The sequence below is a fragment of the Talaromyces amestolkiae genome (genome assembly GCF_001896365.1).
Source record: "Talaromyces amestolkiae strain CIB chromosome Unknown scaffold28.1, whole genome shotgun sequence".
Taxonomy (NCBI): Eukaryota; Fungi; Ascomycota; class Eurotiomycetes; order Eurotiales; family Trichocomaceae; genus Talaromyces; species Talaromyces amestolkiae.
Window position 1 is genome coordinate 321,530 of NW_024468064.1, and position 23,980 is coordinate 345,509.

A 23,980-nucleotide genomic window follows, 5' to 3' on the forward strand; every position below is an offset into this window, starting at 1 on the left:
GACCAACCAGAGTGCTTCCCGTAGTAAATACTCTTCGACGGGTCACAGAGAAGGCACATACTACATAGTACCAGTAAACCCTGGGTATACATAGTAAGCACCTGATTCGGACAGCCCAAAGATGTGCTATAGCCCAGGTGGTGTTAATATCGAGTCTATATAAATAGTAGGATTTGTTAGTAGAAATTACTATTTTAAGTGGATATTCTTAAACATTAATTATATTATCATGGATATGCTAAAGCTCTTACTATTTTAGGGTATCTTATGTACGGATAATTGGCTAATAACCCTTCCTCCCCCTCCCCCCCCCACTTACCTCGTTATTAATACTTTTGTATGAGAGCCTGGTTTCAAATGTGCTTATTTCTGATAGCCAGGTATAAAGCACACTTGTATGGGGAAACAAAGATTTTTCAAGTTTAAGGTGCTACAGGTCGGGTTGTGCTCTTATCCGGGGATCCTATATCCAGGTTTTACTGGTACGTGCCACCCCGTGCCTTGCTCCAACAGCCTCGGAAGGCCAGCCCAGGCATCAGCATTCCGATGACTCAATCATCTCAACCAGTCAGCGCGGAACTCATGGATGACTGTTGTTTTGGAAAGAAGGTTGAACGTTCCATGGGCTTCTACCAAAAGACAAGACGCAATCTCAGGCACATATTACGCACGCTAGACATGGCTCTCGGGCATTCCAGAGATTACACAGAAGTTGCTTTCACTCGAAATGAAGTTCTGCTCCTCAGTCATGTGACACCATGTTTGTTTTCTGAAGTGTGCCATCCCTTGATCTTGTGATCAAGTGCTCACTTATTGAAAGCCATTGAGAAATCGCCTACTGCGTGGTAATACTTTGGGGTTGCAGCGCACCTTATGTCACTCACAACGGACTACAAAATGCATTTGCATGTCCTCAATCGAGGAGCCAAGATGATGATCACCTTCCAGCTCAAGCAAAATGCAACACAACTCCATCAATTTTGTGACTTCTCGAGCTCGAAAACCGATGTTCCGCTTAGGATATCTGCCAAGATGTTCGTCATGCGTGAATTGCGTGCACTTTAAGATAGTATGTTGTCTATGAGGAAAGGTACACAGGTCGACGCTGGTGAGGATGCTGAAAAAACCCGAGAGAACCCCCAAAATTCGATCCAGGCGACCGAGAGATAAATACTGACTTTGACTAATTATCTAGGTAGACAATAGACTCGGCCGGCTCTCCTTATCAGATATCATTTAGTGACATTTGCTCTTGACCCAATATATATAACACAGGTACCCGTGCCGGACTCATTCCAGAACCCCTGTCGTGCCGAATCTAGTCATTAATCAGAAACGAATCACGCAACCTGTTTCGCCAAGCTGTGGGTCGATTCTCAAGAACATTACTTCGGCAATTATTGTTTTATAGAGATGAAGCGAGGGTAAATATCGGTGCAAACATGGAAAAGGCTGATTCATATCGTTTGGCTGGACAATTGAAGGTTCCGTAGCGAGTGAACTCCATCAGTTTATGAATGAGATATTATACCAAGAAAAACCAAGAGTTACCATACCCTTTGTACAAGCTTGAAGCCGAAATTACGCGCCATCCTGACATAACAGCAGGCGCTTGTGGTGTCAGAGAATGGCTGGTGTGACAATTGCTCGTCTTGGCGCGGTCCGTAATTGGCTAGGACCAAAGGTGCTCCCTTACGTTTATATCAACCACGACGGCGGCCATCCACTTCGTTTCATCCACTTCAAACATTTGTGGGCAATTGGACCAACCGATCCAATTAATTCCATTTATACCGTCCTCGTAGAGGCACTCGAAACAAAAAAGCTAATTGCACCCGATGAGATCTGAATATGACGAAATAATCCATATTTTCCACCAGTCATGGTGGTCAATTGGTGCCAGGACGGCCAGCACATTCGACTGATCGCTGCATGCTTGACCGAGTTTCAATATAGGCTAAACAAGAGCCAAGTGTATATTTGTTTATGAGTACTTATTTCTCGTTTTATAGGTGCTTCAAACATCCCATTTAGGCCCAGGCCCTGCTCAGGCGAAATGACAGGAGCTCGGAACATCGGTCCCACTAGCAGGCGTTTATCATGATCTTCTCTTAGAGATTGAATATAAAAATGCGAGATCTTCCTGTTCTTCAGAACCTTTAATCAGCGGTCATTCACTTCCAGCGCACTCCTCTTCATACCATTCTTTTCATTACTTCGTTGATCGAAGCCACTTGACTCTTCTCTTCTGTCTCTTGACAACCACAAAGCAATCCTGCTCCTTGCCCTTCTTTTACCTACCTTTTCTACCTTTAACAAAAACTCGTTGACGAGATGCCTTCCACTAAAGTCGCTGCTGTTTCTGCTATTCTAGCATTGGCCTCCACTGTTGCTGGCCATGGTTATGTGCAAAACATCGTTATCGATGGTGAATCGTAAGTAGTGATACCTTTATTGAAGCAAGAGAAATTCTTACAAGTGAATCAGCTACTCTGGATACATTGTGACTCAGTTTCCCTACGAGTCCAACCCCCCCGCTGTCATTGGATGGGCAACTACTGCAACTGACTTGGGATTCGTCGATCCCAGTGAGTACACGAATGCAGACATCATCTGCCACAAGAATGCCACACCTGGAGCAATTTCCGCTTCAGTCGCCGCAGGAGGTACTGTCGAGCTCCAGTGGACCACATGGCCCGATAGCCATCACGGTCCCGTCATCAGCTATCTCGCCAACTGCAACGGTAACTGTTCTACCGTGGACAAGACTACTCTAGACTTCGTCAAGATTGACGAAGGTGGTCTGATCGACGACACCACCGTCCCAGGTACGTGGGCTTCAGACCAACTTATCGCCGCCAACAACAGCTGGACTGTAACCATCCCTGATACCATCGCACCTGGAAACTATGTTTTGCGCCACGAAATCATTGCTCTTCACTCCGCCGGAAACACAGACGGTGCCCAAAACTACCCTCAATGCATCAACTTGGAGATCACTGGCAGCGGAACCGCCAGTCCCTCTGGAACCGCTGGTGAAAAGCTGTACACCCCTACTGACCCCGGTATCTTGGTCAACATCTACCAATCCTTGTCGACCTACGTTATTCCCGGACCGACTCTGTGGAGCGGTGCTGCAACTGACGCTGTTGCCACTGGTTCTGCTACTGCAGTCGCTACGACTGCCGCTGCTTCTGCGACTGCTACTCCTACCACACTTGTTACCTCTGTCGCATCCGCTACTGACTCGCCTTCAACTGTGGCTCCGGCTTCATCTACCACTGCCACCTCCGTCGCAACCTCCGTCGCTCCTGCGGTGACTTCCTTCGTCGATGTCGTGACTGTTACTGATGTCGTTACCGTGACCACCGTCATCACCACCACTGTCTTTTAAAGCTTGTTACAAAGTTCAATGCACAATAGTGGACCCTGACGTGTATCCAATTTCCTTTCCGGATTCAAGTCTTTGAGAACAGCTATTGAGCTGCTCGAATAACTTCTACGATTTTTTTTTATTTCTTTCTCTGAACCTGCTTTCAGATTGTATATTTTCAACTTTACTTTTATGTCCGAAAATGTGACATCATTTTAGCTTTAGGCAATTGAACAAATGTTCGTATAAACCTACCTTTATTAATCAGTATTTCATAAGAGATTAGCAGTTGAATCTCCCTTGATCAAGATCAAGAGTAGTCACGTCGACTCAGAGAGTCATGTTTAGGGCTGGCCAATCGCCTGAGCTGGCGGAGCACTTTCTCATGACATGATTAATCAGCTAGCACTATACTAACTTAGTTAGCTGGGTATTCGACTTCGCCCGTATCGGCGAGGTCGAATACCTCTAGTGCTACGTCTAAATATGACGTCCACAGATTTTTCTATGCGATAGTTAGCTAGCATTGGCTCTGTATGTTTATAGTTCAATATCTGGATGATCCTTTGTATGTCCGCAATCTGTTCGATAGCTGACAGTGCCCTCTATCCAGCGGCCACGATTCTCTATGTCCACCTCGTCTGATCCGATCGCCCCTCCTCGAATTCTTTCGTGCGTCCTGTGCCAGAAACGTAAGGTCAAATGTGATCGTAATGACCCATGCGCTGGCTGCGTCAAAATAGGTGTCGAATGTATCGCTTCGGTGCCTGCACCACCGCGGCCTAGGAAAAGAAAGACCGACCTACAATCTCGAGTGGAGAGATGTGAGGAGGCACTAAAAGTACAGGGTGCTCGACCGGAAACTGGCAAATATTTTGGCTCAGGAAGCCCCTCTACAACAGTTCCAGTGTCGCATGAGTCCCGGGAAGGGAAGTTGGTCGTAGATCAAGGGAAATCCCGCTATGTTGACAAGTATGTTGCCTCAGGCAATTCCTGACATATCGAGGTTTACTGGCTGTTAACACTGCCCAGTGCGTTATGGATGAGCCTTCCGGATGAGGTTTGAAGACCAATTACTGTTAAGTACCTTTTTATTTAAAATTCTAACTTGCAAAAGTTACGAGACTCGTTGGAAACGCCATATCAACCAAAGCAAGCTACTCCCACAGAACGCTCGAGTCTAGATGCTAGCTTTCTTCTCCTTGGATCAACCCAACTGAACCAGGACATAGCTTCGTTACATCCCCAGCCTGTACAGATTTTCAAGCTATGGCAGGCATTTTTAGACAACGTGAATCCGCTATCAAAAGTCATCCACGCACCCACTTTACAAGTCCAGATACTGGATGCCACTGGGAACCTAGATAACTTGCAACCAAATACAGAGGCTCTCCTTTTTGCTATATATACAACCGCGATATGCTCACTAAGCAGTGACGAATGTGAAAGCATTATGGGAGAACCAAAGGCTAACCTTTTCCCTCGATTTTTAACTGCTACAGAACAAGCTCTATCAAGAGCTGGTTTTCTTGAGTCCTCCGACCTGGTACTGTTACAGGCCTTTGTATTGCTGCTGGTATTTTAAATCATAATTCGAAGCTTAAAACCATATTTCAAAAAACTGATTTTGTTGTTAACAGATAGCAATGAGGCAAAAGTACAGCCCCCACTCGCTATGGATTTTGACCGGTGTTGCGATTCGAATTGGCCAAAGGATGGGACTACACTCTGATGGCAAGTCGCTTGGCTTGCCAATATTTGAGGCCGAGATGCGAAGACGTGTCTGGTGGCAAATTGTCCTCCTAGACAACAGAAATGCGCAGCTATCTGGTCTAAAGAATTCGGTAGTGGCTAACTTTTTCGACACGAATATMCCTGCCAATATCAACGATAGTGACCTGAACCCAAATATGAGCGAGCAGCCTTTAGAGCACAAGTACCAAACCGAGATGATATTCTGCCTTATCACCTATGAGATTGGGAAATTTGTCAAAGAAGGCGGATATCAGAAAATTTTCAGCGCTCCTTCGCCAGCTGTTAAGGACCAGATAATAAGCGAACTGGAATCTCGACTAGAGGACAAATATCTGAAGTATTGTGATCGTTTAATACCGCTACACTTCTTGTGCCTGGCAGTTGCTAGGTCTATAATAATGAACATAAGACTGACGGCCCATCATCCTCGTCACTGGAAAGCAAGCGGTGCTACCATGCCACAAGAAGAGCGGGATATGTTGTTCAACCTTAGCCTGCAAATGATCGAAAACGATACATTGGTTCATACCATGGGAAACTTGAAGCCCTATCTATGGCATGTGAACATCCACTTTCAACTGGATGCCTTCATATATCTTCTAAGCGAAATACGTCGTCAGCCTCCCGGTGACCTTTTTGATCGAGCATGGGATCAAGTGCAACAAGTATACGACATGCACAAAGAATTAATTACTGAGGATTATGCTTTGTATCTAGCTATTGGCAAGCTAGCTATTCGAGCCTGGGAGGTTCGAGAGTCTCATCTAAGTCGCATCTACCAAGGAAATATTGATCCTCCTCACTTCATTACAGCGCTGCAGCTGAAATTACCAGCGAGGAAAGATTTCAGAACAAAACCCGATGACACAGCTCTTAACCACCAAACGTTACACAATTTCCACCCGACAGGCAGCGAGCTGTACAATGGGACCCTTGGCACTGACTTCGATGACAACACGCAGTTCGATCCCTTGTACGCAGAGGTTAGTCCGTTATCTTGGGAGCAATGGTCGGAGCTATTCAAAGAATATGAGCAACAGCTTGCAAATAGCAATGGCTCAAGAATATTTGGCTGAAAGCAAGGGTTTCTTGATTTCCGAAAGACTCATTTGTCCGTGACACTTAGTTGTATGGAAATAAAATACAGGAAACAAAAGAGTCATACACTGGTACAAAGACTAGAAACCAGAAGAAAAACTCTATACCACTTCCTTCCCTTTCTGGGCCTTTACACTTTTCCACTCCATGAATACAGCACCGAGAATCCCAGCACAGGAAAGAGCAACAGCAACGTCAAAAACCTCAACGAGGGCTTTGTCGTATACTTGGAGGACTTCAGCTAGAGATTCGGGCGGCACGATATCTCTAAGATTGGTAGCACCAGTGTCAGTCACCCACACAATACTAAATCCTGGAATTTCTTGGAGACCGGATACGAGCTTATTACTGAGCAACTTCTGGCCCACTGAGACAAAAACAGATCCACCAAGCCATTGGGCAAAATACATGAGCGAGGCGCCAATGGGGACGTCTTGTTTCGATAAGACAGTCTGGGAAGCCATAGCTGGCACCTGCAGGCCTAGTCCAAGCCCAAAGCCGTAGATAAACTGGAAACCAATCCACTTGGGCTGGCTAGTGTTGACGCTAAATGTAGTAAGAAGCCCTGCACCAACAGACATGATGATGGTTCCGAGGATAAGCGGCGGCGTGTAGTAGCCTGCATTCCAAGTGATGGCGCCGCCGATTATACTCCCTGTGACCAAAGAGAGAACAAATGGCAGAAGCCGTATACCGGAATCATAGGCTGTCACTGCTTCAATGGCCTGGAACCATGTGGCCAGGAAGTAAATGATTACCATCATTGCAGATCCCGAGCAGAGGGCCCAATAAAATCCAGCTGCGATACTCCTTTGCTTGATGATTCTTGGAGGCACGGTTGCACTGTCACCTTTCCACAATTGAACAGCTATGAAAGCCAAGAGAAGAACGCCGGAAAGGACTAATAGAGCAATAATACAGCCATCCTTCCATTGATACGTAGAGCCGCCCCATTGCAGAGCTAGAAGGAGACATACAATGCCGGGAACGAACACCAAGGTTCCAATAGGGTCGATCTGGCGTAGCTGGAACATGAATGGTTTACCAGCCTCTTCCGGGGGCGGCACTTTTATCAGGAGAGCTATAATGACCACAGTGACAGCACCTATGGGTAAATTGATATAGAAACCTATAACAAACATTTTTTTCAGTAACCTACAAATGATATAGGGAAGGCGACAAAGAGGGAATTCAAGACGTACACCAGCGCCAAGTGACATGAGTAGTGAATGCTCCTCCAATAAGCGGGCCAACGACGGATGCAATGCCAAAAATGGCACCGAAAAGACCCTGGAATAAGGGCCTCCTCGAGAGCGGGATTGTATGGACCATCACGACAACACCCCCGGAAAAGATGCCGGAGCAGCCAAACCCGGCAATCGATCGCCCCCATATGAAAGCGACTGAGTTGGGTGCTGCTCCGCAAATAGCAGACCCAATCTCGAATAGCATAATGGCTGAGAGGAAAACCCATTTTGTGGGATAGAAGACATATAGTTTTCCGTAGAAGAGCTGAAACGCACAGCTGGTCATCATGTAGGAACTTGCATACCACCCTATATCGCTCAGAGAATTGAATTCGTCGGTAATTTGTGGGATAGCGGTAGCAATAATTGTCCGGTCCTAGGAAATGCCGTCAAGTTTTGTCCCAGAGTGAATGGAGTAGTCCTTACCAATGCCACGAGGAAGATAGCTAAATAGAGAGAAAGCATTATTGACGCGGCCTTGAGACCGGTGGGATACACCGTATCCTCGTCGCCCCTTTCTTCACTCGTGGAGCTTTCCATATCGTGTTGGCTCTTCTCTAGTAACGCTTCTGGCCTTCCCAACGCTGTGGTTGTTTCATTGATAGATGGCGGCACCGCTGCCTCAGTAGTGTTTGTGCTTTTGTCTTTTTCATGCATCTTTGAGATTCTCTGAACAGAGCAATGATATAGAAGAATATAAATGATAAAAAAAGTATTCTATAGAGACAAGTCGCAAAGGCAAGAAGAATTTGAACAGCTAGAACCATTGTTGTTATAGCCCAGAGGTAAGCCTCAATTGATAGGCACTCGTAAACTTACAATATACTTATGAAGTAACCCCCCCGAACAACCCTAAATCTACCTTCATGGGGCCCACACTCCACAGTGACGGGCTCCACTGATGCTTCGGCACCCCGGCCAGCTTCAAAAGGCTTACTACGAGTTACTATGATATTATAGTGAAGTTCTGCACTAGTACCATCGAGTCCCGCTAGTGCACTGCCCATCGMCCCACCCAACCCGCCTCTAGCTTCGGTTTCGGGGTGGTATACCGGGGTCTCGGGGTGCTCATCGGACCCGAAGGCTGAAGCATCAACCAAACAACCATTCAGAGCCAACTGGGCAGTCATGATGTTTCAGAGACAAAAAGTTAATGCTGACCTAAATAAGCGAGGTGGAGAGGTTATTGGACAATGTAGTCTATGTTATGTCCTCGTGTTTGCGCGCCTTTACAGGCAGCAGTAATCCAGAACCCAAGTACCGCTGATAAGAAGAGGTTGAAATGAATTAAGCAGGTTCTGTGCAGATGAAGGTCTTTTCTCAATAATATTCTGCGCAACAGCACTGTTTTTGCATACGCATCTTGTCTTACTATACAAGCTAGGCGAGACTTTCCCATCCTTACCCAAAATGCCAGGTCCAATCACCAAGACGGTGTTTGCAAACGCACCTTTTGCCATTCTTGAGACACCAGTGTATGCTCAAAAAAAGGCCACAGGCAAGGTATTTTTGATAATGCGACAATATCCCTTCAAGCCAGAATATATGACTAACTAGGGCGCAATCTAGAAGCCAAACGATCAGTATGCCGAAGCTGCTAGTATCATGGTTCTAGTACATAATGTCATCATTCGAGGTTTAAATAGCATATACAAACAAGCGCCACATGTCAAGCCCGAAGACTACGCCGACTTTATTTCATACGCAACTTGCTGGTATGAATTCACAGATAGTAAGCTTCTAGCTCTTTCTATTTGCTATTTGGCACCAAGAGTCGTTAACTTTTTGAAATTTCCCGCTTATACAGACCATCACAATAACGAAGATGAAAGCATCTTTCCAACAATTGAAGCTCAAACAGGCGAGAAGGGGGTCATGGACGAAGACCTTGAGCAACATCGAGCTTTCATAGTGGGCTTTCGTGCTCTTAAATCGTACCTGGATTCCGTCGCAGAAACCCCAGCGACGTTCTCGGGTGCTGAGCTTCTTTCTCTGCTTGATGACTTTGCGCCGCAGCTCCATCACCACCTCACAGATGAGATACCGCGGTTGGCTGCTCTATCACGCTTTGGTGGCAAACTTTTCATGCTGAAAATTATTGAGGCCGAGGGGAATCGATCGGCTCAGGCTCTTTCCAAGACTGGTGCGATGATATTTTTCCTTAGGAATAGTGACTTGGAGTTTGAAGAGGGGCTATGGAAGAACTGGCCTCCAATCCCAGGTCCCGTACGCTGGAGTATCCTGAAGACCCTCGGTCGGTGGCATGTTGGATGGTGGCGTTTCGCAAGCTGTGATGAGAGTGGAAGGATGCAACAGCTCTATGCCGGAAACTAAATCCTCACGGAGGTGCACATGTTACAGGTCTAGATTAGGTGTTTAATGGTATATCCTATGATTTAAAGTGTTACTAATTTGACGTAAATATACGACAGTTGACGGCACTATACAGCGACATGTTTGTATATTTATTATATTTCAATTACTTTTCCATGGGGGTATCTGGAACTGACAATAGGTATTTCGAATCGTGACTTGATCTACAGTGGAGTTTGTACTGCAAGTAGAACTTTAGAACCTTCGCTACGAAAATTACTCGTGAGCTTCATTCAATCGTCCCCATTCGTCCCCTCTCGTTCGTAACCATCCCGGCTTTTTAAACTTGGAGATCTTGCCTCTGAGCCCCACGCATGTGCGTGACTGTAGCAGTCAAGCCGAATCGTACTTTCATGCTATTCGTTCCCACAATTTGAAGGGCCGTTCTTSGAGCCGATATTCTTTCCCCCGCACCCTTCCCCATATCCGACGAGTTTTCACTGGCCAATTCTTGGTAGTGTACAAACCTCGGATAAGGCAAAGGGGATGGCGTCTCAGTTGGTACCACTGGAAATATTCTGCACTAACAGGTATCCGAAAGCCCACCGCCTTCTAGATATAGTAATATTACAAACAAGGTTCACCTCTTATGATGGCACTGTAGGCGAACTCAATCAAACATCGTTTTTATGCTTTCTAAATGCTCATGAGTGAGAGGTGCTCGGCCCGAGACAAGTCGTTATTGTTATGGCTACAAAAACCTGACCAGTCACCTCAGCAAGATGTAATTAGTACCAAGAGTCTACTCTATGTTTCTTCTTGTTTTGGTTTAAGATGAGCTCCCAATCAACAACTATCATCTTTGTGCCTGGCGCCTGGCATAGCCCAGACTGTTTCGATCCTGTTATTGAACGGCTGAACAAGTCTGGTTATATAACAGACAAGGTTCATCTGCCCACCGTTGGACCGGAAAAACATTTCCTTGACTTCACACCAGATGTGACTGAAATCCGGCGCCATATTCTCCATGCAGTCGACGCCGGCCAGAAAGTGGTCGTAGTCGTTCACTCCTATGGCGGAATACCTGCAAACGAAGCGATTGAAGGACTCGATTACTCTAGCCGCCAGAAGCAGAATCAGAAAGGAGGCGTTGTTCATCTCTTCTTCTGCTGTTCCTTTGTGATTCCTGAAGGACAATCACTAATCAGCGCATTTGGTGGAAATGATCTCCCCTGGTTTGAGGTCGCCAATGACCGTCTTTCGGTTACTCCTGCCACGCCCGTGGAAACATTCTATAATGACATGTCGGATGAAGACGCCCAGAAGGCTGTGTCTCAGATAAAACCCCATAGCTACCAATCCTTTCATAGTAAGTGTACATATGCAGCTTGGAAAGTTGTGCCGAGTACGTATCTATACTGTCTGAAAGATGCGGCAATTCCCATTGCTATTCAGAAAGCGATGGTTGAGCAGACGGCAGGGGGGTATGGGATACATACTGAGACAGTCGATGCGTCTCACAGTCCGTTCTTCACCGTACCTGATGAAGTGGCGGAAGCAATTCGGAAGGCTGCTAGGAAATAATGCTTTATCGCCTCGTGGTGCGGTCTTAGAAAGCAGGGAGATTGCAAAGTCATTTTCTTTTTGCACGGTCTCTGATTCCGTCGTTTCAGTCTAACAGGTTGAAATTTGTGCCCCTGTTTGTATAAATTGATGTACTCTTTCAAAGATGTTGACAGCATGCATTTTGTAGGTAAAGAGACTGTACTCAATTCTTTCAATATGGACCTTGGTTTCTTCTGCCGCTGAGTTGAGACCTAGCATAATGAGTACAACATGACTAGAAAGTCACACAGAAACAACCTGGGATAGAAATAAAAAGTAGTGGATGTAAAAACGTAGCTAGAGAAGTGCATAAATTCTGTGCCATAAATGGAAGCAGCAGCCTCATCATATGCTGTCTTTGGGACTAAGGAGAGTCGGGGTGAAAGAAAGTAAAGCTGTGGACCTGATCGGGTAGACTGTAGGAACCAGTCCAATTAGGGGCTACGTGTGGATTCAGTATCAACAGCTGACTAAGGCAATGCGCTAACCATATTCGGGTGTGTGTTTGTAACATCCGATACTTGGCTGGACTGTCACGTGCTGCGGTCCGCAATCAAAAATGAGGCTATTTCGGCCGTTAAGATATTTTCATCTCGATTAGTCTTCGTGGCAGAATTTACTATGGCGTTAGTCCTGGGCCAAGTTTTGAAAGGCTAGATGGGGCACGGAAACAGATATTTGTTCTTTCGGCGCAATGGTAAGATGTTCCTTCCTTTTAAACTAGTATAAACTTCATGTTAATGCTCAAGAAGTTGATCAGCCTCCTTTATGGGCATGGGTTCCACATTTTCAAACCTGATATTCCTGTGAACCATAACGAGTACGACGTAAAGATTTTGATGAAGCAGCATAGATTCTTCGGGCCGTTTCCGGAATCCTTCGAGCAGATTGCAGACCAGGATCGGTTAGCGGTTCTGGTCTGGGTCATGCAGAATAGTCCTCCTGAGACATTGAAACCATTTCATCTAACTTCTACACAGAAAATATGTGAGGAAGATAAGAAATTCGTGCTACGGATAATGAAACTAGACCCTCGAGATCGACCATCGGTACGGCAGCTTTGGGAAGATGACTGGTTCCGACGACCTCTAATGTGATTATAACACTGTTTTCGACAGACAGTGGACCCATTTCTCCTAATTACAAGCAACATCAAATTCCATGCCAGCCTTGCTTGACCGAAGTCGACAAGGGAAGATGATGACCTTCCTAAATCGTCCGAGCATATTGATAGACATAGGCTCAAGCACTAGCCTTTTGACAGGAAAATACACGCTCTTTCCATCCCCATTGTCATCGAAACAGACGCCGGTGTAATGGTCTCGCGGATCGTCGCTCGTATGCTGGGATTCTCTGTCTGATATCAGCTCGTGTTCCGATAATATGTGTATGTTGGTTAGTGAGCGAGTACTCTGAAGATGACTTTTTAGGTACTACTCGAGAGGCTAACGAAGCAATGCCTGGACTTCTACGACGACACTTAGGTAGGTGCAAGCTGACTCTCACTGTCAAAGTCTGATATCAAGTGAATTAGATTGAAGACCTATGAAGAACTAAGTACATGATGGTGACGAGCGTTCCTTACATATTCCATCCTTTATGTTTGGTATACTTTATATTTGACAAGATTACTTAATTAGTGCTATGTATGCTTGTAGCACTTAGTTACTTGTATAAATTATTAATTGCTCCACTCTAAGGAAACATACTACATGTTGTATAGCCTCAACCCCATTACAGGAATTCTTAGTTGTTAGGCGAAATCACACCAACAAATCGCACCTAACCTAGCATACCCTCCTCACATATATAATATGGTTAGTTAGCTAGTACTATATTAGTTGGCTGGGTAGTTAGAGAGATTAGGATCATTATCTACTTATAAGTTAGCTTTCTTTTATAAGCACCATACTGGTAATAAGGTGGAGCTCCATGTCCCCGCATTTATTTATGTCATAGCAAAAGCCCTTTGGTCTGAGAGTTTTTCCACGACAACATACCACTCTTTTATTCGATACAAGTACTCCTTCTATTCTATCAAATAACAGCTTCTAGACAACCGAGCATTAGATCAGCATGTTCAAGAAAAAGCCAACGGTAAATATCACAAAGCTTGTCCACCCCGCAGATGCCCCTCATATCACGTCGAAACTTCGGAAAGAGATGAGATCTAGGGTGCAGAGTACAGAATTGTAGCTAATGTTTATTTCTAACTGCAGATCAAAACACTCTCACCCATCCGCTCTTCTGATCGTCGAAAAATAGCCGATCAAATCATCAAAGAATACCAAATCGCCATTCCCACCGCAGCTCCGACTGACGACCCCAATACCAGCAACAACAATGAAGAAGGAAACGCCGCTAAAGAGACAGCTACAAATCTCACAGCAATAAGAAACGCCCTTCTCCCAGAGAACTCACTCTCTGCAAGATTCACGACAACAGCAGGACCAGATCTTCGAGAAGTCCAGGGCACCGTATACGCCGGCTCACATCCCGAATTAGGCGGCGAGGAAAGAATACTATGGTTCAAAATCGAACAAGGGCCAGGCGCAGATGGACGGATATACCCTACGGTCTACTCGCTATGGCACAATTCTCGTATCCTGCCCTTACTACATACTCCGTCTTTCGTCATGGGAAAGCTCTTTGGGGGAGCTGATTTGATGACACCGGGTTTGGCTAATGGGCCTCCATTTCCGGATAGAGCTGTAAAGGGGGCTGCTGTGGCGGTTGCGAGCTTGGATACTCCTACGGTACCTGTGTTTGTGGGGGTTTGTGAAATTGATGTTTCTGCGTTGGGGGAGGTTCAGGGCACAAAGGGGCATGCGGTTCGTGGGTTGCATTGGGAAGGGGATGATTTGTGGTCGTGGAGTTCATCTTCGAAGCCGGGTCATCCTTCTCCTGAGTATCTGGAAGGTTGGGATGAGGAGAAAATTCAGGATGTTGAAGATGCGATTGGAGAGTTGACCTTGAAAGAGGAGCAAGTGGCGGCGCAAGCTGCTAGCCTGGACGAAGAAGGACAAGCGGCTCCTGAAGAGCTTCTTGAACCGGAGACGGAGCCTACTGTCAAAGGTGAGTCCTCATAATCATCTTATTGTATATTACATATCTAACCGCATGCCACAGAGATCGATGCTGCCTTCGTTAAGGCGTTCGTCTATTCTCTGTACCAACTCAAAAAAGATAACCCCAACACACCAAACCATGGACTACAGCTCCCGGTTCAGCCATCTGCGGTGATCTCACGACTCGTTACCCCATATCTACCAATCTATTCCACACAACAAGCGCAGTACTATCAGATCAAAAAGACAAGCTGGAAAAACGTGAAGAAATTCATCAAATACTTAGACAAGGAAAGACTCGTCAAATCCAAAGATCGCAACGGACAGGAGACGGTGGTCATTGACGTTGACTTTAATGATCATCGAATTGAGCAGTTTACTCCCTACAGACTGCCCACCAAGAACATTGTCGAAAGCTCCGGAAAAGCAGTATCTGGAAAACAAAAGGTAGCCGAAGAGGGAGGTGGAGACCCATCGATTGGGCAGGTGATTATCGTTCAGGTCTTGTACAGACCGACTCAAAAGCTTACGCCTACTCTTTTCCCTCAACTCAGCACGACTGACCCGAAGAACTACTACAAATACTCGGAAGTCTCAACGCGACTAGATGAATACCTCTCATCACAAGATCCACCACTTGTATCCGAGTCTAATCGGCGAATCATCAAACTCAACCCATTTCTCGCCAACACCATCTACACATCTTCCTCACCCGAAGACAGAGCAGCCCTCTCCCGCGGCGAAGTGACTCGAGACAGCCTCCTGAAACGAATCACATCAGATACTACCCTCCTCGCCCCTTACCACGCCATCCTAAAACAAGGCCAAACAATAGCAGACATCAAACCCAAATCCGGCAGCGCACCCAAAGTTGCCGTCATGATTGAGCGACGAGCAGGCAACAAGACAGCCACTAAGGTCTCTGGGATTGAGTACTTTGGCATTATCCCTACACTGTTGGCGGAAGAGTTGCAGAAGAAGTGTGCTTCGAGTACGAGTGTGGCGCAGGCTACGGGCGCGGTGAAGGGGGTGATGGAGATTATGATTCAGGGTGATCAGCGAAAGGCAGTTGAGACGGCGCTGGAGAAGAGGGGGGTCAAGTCGCAGTGGGTTGAAGTTGTGGATAAAACGAAGAAGAAAAAGTAGAAAGCTTGAAATTGCATTGCAGGTGAATATCATAATAAGCATATTGGGAAATATTTAGCAAGGTTCAATTCGAGGAGGGGAAAGTGATGCATACATAGGTATACTTATAAGTAGCTCCAGCTCAACTGAGAAATTCATCCTTGGATATCTAGATTACCAGCTACCTAGGTATGTACATGGCTCCTGACCGAAACTCTTCAGTATACCAGTTCGTTGATTCACGGTTTCTTCCCCTCACATTCCGTCGCAATCTGATTACACAACGCCGCAATCGACATATTCCCCCCCAGTATATCAAATACAGGAACATCAACCTTCAATTCCTTCACAATCCAGCTACGCAGATCAACTGCCGTCAATGAATCCGCTCCAACAGCATGTAGCGGTTTGTCTACATCTATTTTGTCGTGCGGTATCAAAGTTAGACGGCAAAACCGATCGACTAGAGCTCCTGTAATGATTTCTCGGATTTGGGAGGATGACTGAGCTTGAGTTAGAGCTGCGTGGATACTCCGCGTATTATTTTCGTTGTCTCGGGAGGTCTCCAAGGCAGAAACGTCGTTTCTGGTGGCGTCCCCTGAGTTATCTAGTGTATGGCTCCAAAGCGGCTGCTGGAATGTCACCGGCGTTTCGATATCTCGACTACCGTGAAGCGAAGGGGGCACAATCCCTGCAGCGACCTGCGCTTGAAGTTTGCCTGGTTCAAGGCACGGGTCACAGAAATACTCAAAAAGCGACAATAGATCTGTCTCAGTCATGGGCACGTAGAGACCCGTCGACTTTAATCTTTTGATCAAATCATCTCTCGCAGCGAGGAGACCGACCCCCGATCCAATGATTCCGAGATCGAGAGACACTGCCTTTTCGCCGATTGATGTGCGGTACTTGGCTAAAGCATCCTGGAAGGTGTTTCCAGCTGCATAGTTGATTTGTGTAGCTTGGCCAAGAATGCCAGTCATTGAAGATGCGAGGATGAAGAAATCCATCTTTTGCGGGAGAAGGATGTGCAGATTCCAGGACCCTTGAACTTTGGATCTGGTAACGGCAGTCCAGTCCTCGAGTGTCATTTTTTCGTATGTGATGTCCTATTCCCCCAAGAAGAGTTGATTAGGATTATGTTGTAACGTAGATAAACGGACATCTTACCTTCAATACCGCACTCGCCTGAATACACCCCTTGATCGGAGGCATATTTTTAGAGCAATACGCTATCACACCCTGAAGCGCTGATTTTTCCGTGATATCACAAGCCGGAGCATAAACCTGAACACCTTTTACTTCCAACTCGTGCACAAAACTTTTGGCATCTTCTGTATGGGGCCCAGAGCGAGAAAGGAGTATGAGATGACGAGCGCCGCGCGATGCCATCCATTGAACTACGAGTTTCCCTAGCCCCCCTAGTCCGCCTGCGACGAGATACGTTGAATGGCGGTCGAAGGAGTATGATGGTTTGACGGTGCTAGTGACCTAATTACGATCAGTAAATAGATTCAAAAAAAAAAATGTACACAAAGAAGAGTACGATACTTACTGCGATCATGTCTTGATTATCAAACTCAATGACACCTCTCGTCTCTTCATCAATATTTGCAAGTATTGATACATCTGGGGAGAGACTGGCAAGGCGGAATGATTGTACCTTGGCCGAATAGTCGACCACAGATCGGTTCAATAAACATTGAGTCGGCATCCGAGGCTGATCATGAACCCAACCTCGAATAACTTGTTCCATGTCAACAAGCTTGAGTGAGATGTTTGCCGGAACAGACGAGATATCTCTTGTTGCAGTATGCGTGCTGGCTGTGACGATACTGACTATCTGACCGAAAGGCGAAACACATTGTGCAAGGTCAGAAATGTTAGATGTACCGGTGAATTCGACCACCACCGTAGCGCAACCTGCTGGAAAGCAGGAGCTAGACATGCTAACGCACGCTGTAACTCCTTCGAAGAAGTTCTCTATAGCTTCCTTCTCTTCTATAGTGGGCACTGTGACTAATTTTTTGCAGCCATAACCGGTGAGATGGTTAATGAGCAGTTTGGCAACTCGAGTATGACCGCCATGAATCAATACCACATCTTCCTTGCATATATTCACAACTCTCTGAACCAAATAGCCAACAGTCAACAAATCACGTGGAAGTGTTGCAGCCTCAGCAAAGGACACCGAGTCTGGTACGCGAACGAGACTCTTTTCTCGCACTCGTATATTCGATCTGGGAAGATCGAAACTATATGCACAGACCCGATCTCCCGGGAGGAAAAAAGAGTGAGAGCCAGTCTTCTTTATGACCCCGGCATACTCTCTTCCATATTCCGTCTTGTTCATGATGGAAGATTCATCGGCAGCAATGCCCATCGCGCGAACGTCGATTTCGACCTCATCTGCCTGCAATACTGCACCGGTGCAGTCGTTTTGTCTTATCAGCAACGATGAAGCCTGAAGCTCAAGTGAAAATGGTCTTGCAGCCTCCAGTGTCTTGTTTTCGATCTTATTTCCTGAAAGAGCTTGGCTGATAGCGGTATCATTTTGGATCCGGCTCATATGTAATACGCCATCAAACATCCTGTAATCCTCCAATTCATTGATATTGGTGCTTTTCAGAACCTGAAGTAGAACGGATACAATGTTAGAGACGGTTGATGCTTGAGGATTCTTTGTTCCAATACCATCCAGAGCCAACGTCGTTAGTCTTGATTGGGGCTGCTCGATATTAAAGACCTTAGCGAAGCCGTCGATCATTCCATGACTTGGGTCAGGGGTATATCCGCCTCCATTTGACACCCAGAGTATAATTTTAGCACTTAAAAGCAGATTCTTTAGCAAGATGAAGTTCTCGGTATTCAAGCGAGAAAGTAGTGCTTTCTCTCCGGCGTCGAATAGTGTGACTATCGCTGACTTGGGTGATATATTACCTTCCGCAATCGAATCGGACAATGTAACAATACGAGTCTCATTGAAGCCATGAGTAGACAGCTGGGAAATTATGTCCTTTGCTAAATCTTGTTGCAAGGATGATTCTGGCTCCACGATAACCGTCACTTCTGAGCTACACCCGTTCTCTCTTTCTGGCAATTCATCGGCTGTCGTGCAAATGATACTCATCAAATGAGACTCCTGGTCCGCATAATCTCTAAGACAGAGATCGGCTCCAGAAAACCCACTTGAGTGAAGCAAGGTATCCCACCGTGCTTCATCTACAACGGGGCTCATAGAGCGGCCATCTTTGCTTGCTGGCCACCATCCCGGAAGAAGTCCAAACACAAAGGATGCCGGAATACTATCTGGGCGCACCACTTCATGTAATATCAGCTTCCCACCAGGTTTGAGCAGTTTCCTTAACCCATGAAGTGCCTTTTCGAGATCTGTGGTTACGTGTAAGACATTGGATGCCGCGATCATGTCATATGACTCTTCCTCAAATCCTTGCGCATTTGGGTCTTTCTCCATGTCAAGAATGCTGAAGGTCATTTTGCGCTTGTGTTTATTGAATTGGCTTTGTGTTCTTTCAAAGAAGGCCGGAGAGACATCTGTAAAGCAGTACTTGGCGTAATTGAGTGCTCCGTCCTCCCCCGATAGAGCATTTAGGATATGCTCCGTAAATGAACCCGTACCGGCACCGACCTCTAGAATAGTCATGTTCGAATGTTTGAATGAGAGGTCCTTGAGATATGCCGTGAGCTTCTGGTAATATATTGAGCCAAAGGATTGGTTCTGGTAGAACTTTTCAACGTTATTGCCCGTGAACAGCAACTGGACAATATCCACATTCCCTCGCAGAACATTCAACGCATTATCTGAAACCTGTAGAAAGAATCTGCCCATTTCCCCTTGCTCCTCAATATGGGATCTCAAATTGCCGCTGATTTCGATGGGTGATAGGGCCGTCGTCTCATCGGACATGGACAGCTGCCAATCTATCCACTGCAAATATCGGCGAAGATGTGACTTCTCTGGTACAAAGTTGGTAGAGCTCAGGAACTCTTTTATCTCTTTCATTTTAAAGTAGAGATACAATCGTAGGGCTGATGCATACTGCGTCGGCCCTACTACATCTGGTCCACATATGTGATCCAACCGTTTCAGCATTGCGTCCGCCGGAATCATGTCTACGTCGGGTCCGGTACGGAAGGKGTACCAGAACTGTTCTTTGCTAGACAGTCTCGGGATGCCACCAATGGTGTTTGTAGTGTATGAGTTACTTGGCGATGATGGTGACTGGGTGGTGGTCGTCTTTAGACCCTCCAATACCACTCGTACATGTTGATTATCCGCACTCAGTGCGAAGATTGAGTAGGTTTTGTTGCGAGGTTTATCCAGATCAAGACTTGCAGATGCGACTATAGAATTTGAAGAAGGACTCAGTCCTTCGTTGGATATCCACATCCTATCGATGGTGGAGACCTCCTGGGTAGGTATGCGCTTCGCATGGTTTGCGTTAAGGGTCAAAAATGCGAGCTGCATGACAGAATCAAGAGACGCAGGATGTATCACGGATCCTGCATTGACAGTGGAAATGGACAAAAGTCGATCAAGGGATATGGAACCCACGACTACTGCGTTGGAGTCATGTGCAGCAGTACTAATTCCCTGGAATGAAGAACCATAATCAAAGCCACATTTCTTGAAGTTGGTATAAACGTCCGAAGCGTTCATTCGGTACGTGCAAATTTTTTCTCTTGAAGCCCAGCGCTCTCGATAATGTGACGGTTCCAGCCATATCCGATTTGCCTGGTAATGGACCTGGACCATTCCACTGCAATTCTTGGTCCAATTGCCAGCTACTACAGAAAAGACAGTGAAATGCCATTCGGTGTGTTGAGAAGTATCTGATCCGATAGGGTTGAGCCTCAATCGTGTTTCAAGATCTGTAGAGCTGGAGGAAATCGGTATTGCAGACAGGAAGCGGACGTTGCGCAATGTAAAACCTGTAATACTCTTTCCACCGTCTACAACTTGGGACGCCCCTTTCAACACCATACAGATAAATGCTGACGCAGGATATATTGACCTTCCATTGACTGTATGGTCCAGAAGCCATGGCATCTCAGTGACTTGCACGTAACAACGCCATTCAGGCGCCAGAGGATTCCAATCTCGAGATCGAGTCCCCAGCAATTCCACGTGTCCATATGGGCGAAGGCGATAGTTCCTGCTCAGGGGACTTTCCCCCCAGTACTTCTTTGAGTGATCGAAGGGGTAAGCTGGGGTGTCCGAAAGACTGATGCAGTTCTTGGCTGAGGAATCAGGGCTCGGGTTGTTCACCCGGCGTATGTCCACTGGGAACCCACGACAATAGAGGTCTCCAAGCAATTGCAACAGTGATAAATCCGCCTGACGGTTACGAATCAGTGAAGGGAGGTAACTGAAATTCCGGTCTCGGGGTAGGGTTTTCAAGTTTTCCTGAATTGGAAGACGCAAAGCTGAATGTGGCCCAATCTCAATAAAAGTGTCCACGACAATAGCCTGTCCATGACTCCCGTCAATTTTCATGCGTAAAGAGTCGACAGAATCTCGACAGAGGCGCTGGATAGCTTTTGAGAAACGAACTGGCGAAAGCATACCAGCTACCCAGTAGCTTGACTCCCGGGCTCTCTCTCCGCAGAGCTCATCACCTGAAACAGAAGAGACCATTCTGACATTTGATGATGATGGTTCTGCTATCTGCAGGTTATTGAAAGCCTGTAAGCAGTCTTCGGCAATAGATTGAATATGAGGGGAATGATATGCAACAGCTGTCTTCAATCGTACCGTGGAAATCTTATCTTCTTGAAGCACACGCTCTAGTTTCTCGATGTGCTCTTCGTTTCCGGACACCGTTACGCTGGCCGGACTATTGATACAGGCAACAACTAGACTGATTGCTTCAGTCTGGCAGCTGAGAGTGTCCAAATATTGCTGTACCTCCATCTCCGATAATGCTACTGCTATCATTGCTCCCTTGGTATAATTTGTTCTGGTTGGAATAGATGCGACAAGTGAGCCGCGATAAAATGCAAGCTTAAGAGCGGAAATTTTATCGATGAATCCTGCACAGTACCTATAAAATAGCGGAAGAATTAGCCCAAATAATTTTCAATGACTTGCTGGAGATCAATCTGTATACGCACGCCGCAGCAATCTCTCCCATCGAATGGCCAACGACGGCCACTGGCGTCACTCGAAATGATTTCAATAAATCAACCAAACCAATTTGTATGACTGCTGTCAAGGGTTGAGATATATGAGGGGCATTGATGTTAGAATCCAATTCGTTCCTCAACAATTCCTCTATAGCACTGTTTCAGCAATTGAGACGATGAAGCTATAATTAGGACGACCTTACCTCGAACAGACCAAGAACAATTCAAATTTTGGTATATAGATTCAGCTTCCACGACCACATTGAGGAAATCGGGGTATGCGAGAAGCTCCCGAGCCATTCCATGCCACTGAGCTCCTTGACCGGTGAAAATAAAGGCTATCCGGGGTGCAAGACTTTGACTTGGCTTGCCTTCGGAGGCTAATTGCGTAGCTTTCTTGAGATCGGAAGATGATGATACGACGGCAAAGGACTTCCATAAGAAAGAGCTTCGTCTAGAGTCGAGTGTATAGGCCACATCATCCAACCATGACGGTTCCTTGTCGTCTGCTTTTCTTCGAAAGTATGAGTCCCAATCGGCCAGCAGCCGTTTCAGTGACTGCTCATTTGAAGCTGACCAGCAGAGGAGTTTGGGAGTATGAGATGGGGAGAATGTGTCCTCTACCCCAGAGTCGTGCCTTTGGTGGTGACCATTTGTGGTTTTATGAGCAGTGGGTTCCAACAGTGTTCGATGATTACCCTGCAATTGATGCCGTCTGAGATAACTTTCTGCGTCATCAATCACAATATGACAATTTGTTCCTCCAAAACCAAATGAATGTAAAGAAACCCGCCTGATTTCTGATGAATGTGGCCATGCTGCTATCGGCGACGTCGGCATCTTTATGAAGGAATCATATGCTGCAAGCCTTGGTTGTAGCTTTTCAAAATTGATGTTAGGGGGAACGATGCCATTTTCAGCAACTAGTATAGCCTTGATAAGGCCTGCAATGCCACTAGCACCTTCTAGATGGCCTATATTTGTCTTCACTGCACCAACGTATAACGGACTTGAGCTGTCTCGGTAATGACGAAAAGAGTCAGCAATTGCAGCTATTTCTATAGGATCTCCTATCCGAGTCCCGGTGCCATGAGCCTCAATGAACTTGGTGTGCCTCATGGTCAGACCGGCCTTTTGATAAGTCTCACGAATCAAACGAGCCTGTGCCTTTTGAGATGGTTGAGTAACTCCAGATTTATACCCATCTTGGCTTGATCCCGAGGCTCGAATTACGGCACGAATTGTATCGTTATCCCGAATAGCGTCTGAAAGTCTTTTCAATACAAGAACTGCAATGCCTTCCCCCCTAGAATAGCCGTTGGCACGGTGATCAAATGCATAGCTTCGTGAATCTGGTGATATAATGCGCATGTTGCTCAATATCGTACTGTAGTCCGGATCTAGGATCAAGTTGGAACCAGCAGCAATGCCCATGTCAACAGATCCACTTCTGAGTAACTGACAGGCATGATCTACTGCCACAGCACTACTAGAGCAGGCTGAATCCACATTGTACGAGACACCGTGAAGATCAAAAAACCAACTAATCCGATTTGCCAACATTGTTTGGGCTGCACCTACCGCTGCGTACTGAGGTAGTCTGTCAGCATCCCTGAGCAGCTGTAGGAAGTAATCGTTGGAAAAACAGCCCGTATGCACCGAAGTGTTAGAGCCCCAAACGTCTTCAAGTCGTATTCCGGCATTCTCCAAGGCGTGAAATGTGGTTTCTAAAAGAAGACGCTGCATTGGGTCCATGGCGGCTGCATCAGAAGGTTTGATCGTGAAGAAATCAGCATCAAAACATGCGAGGTCTTCGGCAATAAAGTGCCCTCCACGATGATTGAGGGCATTCTGCCGAGTTGGATCGAAGAATCCTGCAATGTTCAACCGGTCATTGGGGTAGTCGGTCATTGCGCTTCGTTTCTCTACGAGCATCTTCCAGAAGGCCTCGGTGGATGTTGCATCTTGGGCAAACTTGAATGAAAGGCCGCATATTGCAATTGGCTCTATCAGATCTTTGTCTTCATCTTGGTCAGGAGTGAGGTGAGTAGCCTTCCGCTGTTTGTATCCGTTACTAGGCATCTTGTGAGGGCTTATTAAGGTGATATTTTCCGGAAGATTCTTTCCTTTATGGCAAATGTATAGGAACAATGGAATGAGATTTAAATGGATGGTACCTAGGTATATAGTCTCTCGCAGTCATGGAGAGTACCCAGAAGGACAAGGCATAAATAAGCCACCGACCCCCCCCC

At 46.2% G+C, this 23,980-nt stretch overlaps 7 protein-coding genes across 7 annotated transcripts; 5 read left to right on the forward strand and 2 right to left on the reverse strand.

Annotated features, from left to right (window-relative positions):
- Positions 1–2,334: 2,334 nt before the first annotated feature.
- On the forward strand, positions 2,335–3,394 carry BHQ10_010049 (uncharacterized protein; the record flags this gene model as incomplete). Its single annotated transcript, XM_040872636.1, has 2 exons — positions 2,335–2,435; positions 2,488–3,394. The coding sequence occupies 2 exons, from the start codon at positions 2,335–2,337 to the stop codon at positions 3,392–3,394; spliced, it is 1,008 nt and encodes a 335-aa protein (XP_040738551.1).
- A 607-nt stretch (positions 3,395–4,001) lies between these two features.
- BHQ10_010050 (uncharacterized protein) lies at positions 4,002–6,204 on the forward strand (the record flags this gene model as incomplete). Its single annotated transcript, XM_040872638.1, has 5 exons — positions 4,002–4,065; positions 4,117–4,345; positions 4,406–4,433; positions 5,014–5,465; positions 5,538–6,204. The coding sequence occupies 5 exons, from the start codon at positions 4,002–4,004 to the stop codon at positions 6,202–6,204; spliced, it is 1,440 nt and encodes a 479-aa protein (XP_040738552.1).
- Positions 6,205–6,327: 123 nt separating this feature from the next.
- On the reverse strand, positions 6,328–8,130 carry BHQ10_010051 (uncharacterized protein; the record flags this gene model as incomplete). The annotated part of the gene is made up of 3 exons (XM_040872639.1): positions 6,328–7,331; positions 7,429–7,849; positions 7,900–8,130. The coding sequence occupies 3 exons, from the start codon at positions 8,128–8,130 to the stop codon at positions 6,328–6,330; spliced, it is 1,656 nt and encodes a 551-aa protein (XP_040738553.1).
- Positions 8,131–8,883: 753 nt separating this feature from the next.
- BHQ10_010052 (uncharacterized protein) lies at positions 8,884–9,807 on the forward strand (the record flags this gene model as incomplete). Its single annotated transcript, XM_040872640.1, has 3 exons — positions 8,884–8,976; positions 9,043–9,205; positions 9,281–9,807. The coding sequence occupies 3 exons, from the start codon at positions 8,884–8,886 to the stop codon at positions 9,805–9,807; spliced, it is 783 nt and encodes a 260-aa protein (XP_040738554.1).
- Positions 9,808–10,620: 813 nt separating this feature from the next.
- On the forward strand, positions 10,621–11,370 carry BHQ10_010053 (uncharacterized protein; the record flags this gene model as incomplete). Its single annotated transcript, XM_040872641.1, has 1 exon — positions 10,621–11,370. The coding sequence occupies one exon, from the start codon at positions 10,621–10,623 to the stop codon at positions 11,368–11,370; it is 750 nt and encodes a 249-aa protein (XP_040738555.1).
- A 2,097-nt stretch (positions 11,371–13,467) lies between these two features.
- BHQ10_010054 (uncharacterized protein) lies at positions 13,468–15,605 on the forward strand (the record flags this gene model as incomplete). The annotated part of the gene is made up of 3 exons (XM_040872642.1): positions 13,468–13,566; positions 13,611–14,466; positions 14,521–15,605. 3 exons carry the CDS (start codon positions 13,468–13,470, stop codon positions 15,603–15,605), a joined length of 2,040 nt encoding a protein of 679 aa, XP_040738556.1.
- Positions 15,606–15,823: 218 nt separating this feature from the next.
- BHQ10_010055 (uncharacterized protein) lies at positions 15,824–23,810 on the reverse strand (the record flags this gene model as incomplete). Its single annotated transcript, XM_040872643.1, has 5 exons — positions 15,824–16,690; positions 16,752–17,072; positions 17,137–21,646; positions 21,717–21,876; positions 21,932–23,810. 5 exons carry the CDS (start codon positions 23,808–23,810, stop codon positions 15,824–15,826), a joined length of 7,737 nt encoding a protein of 2,578 aa, XP_040738557.1.
- Positions 23,811–23,980: the final 170 nt, after the last annotated feature.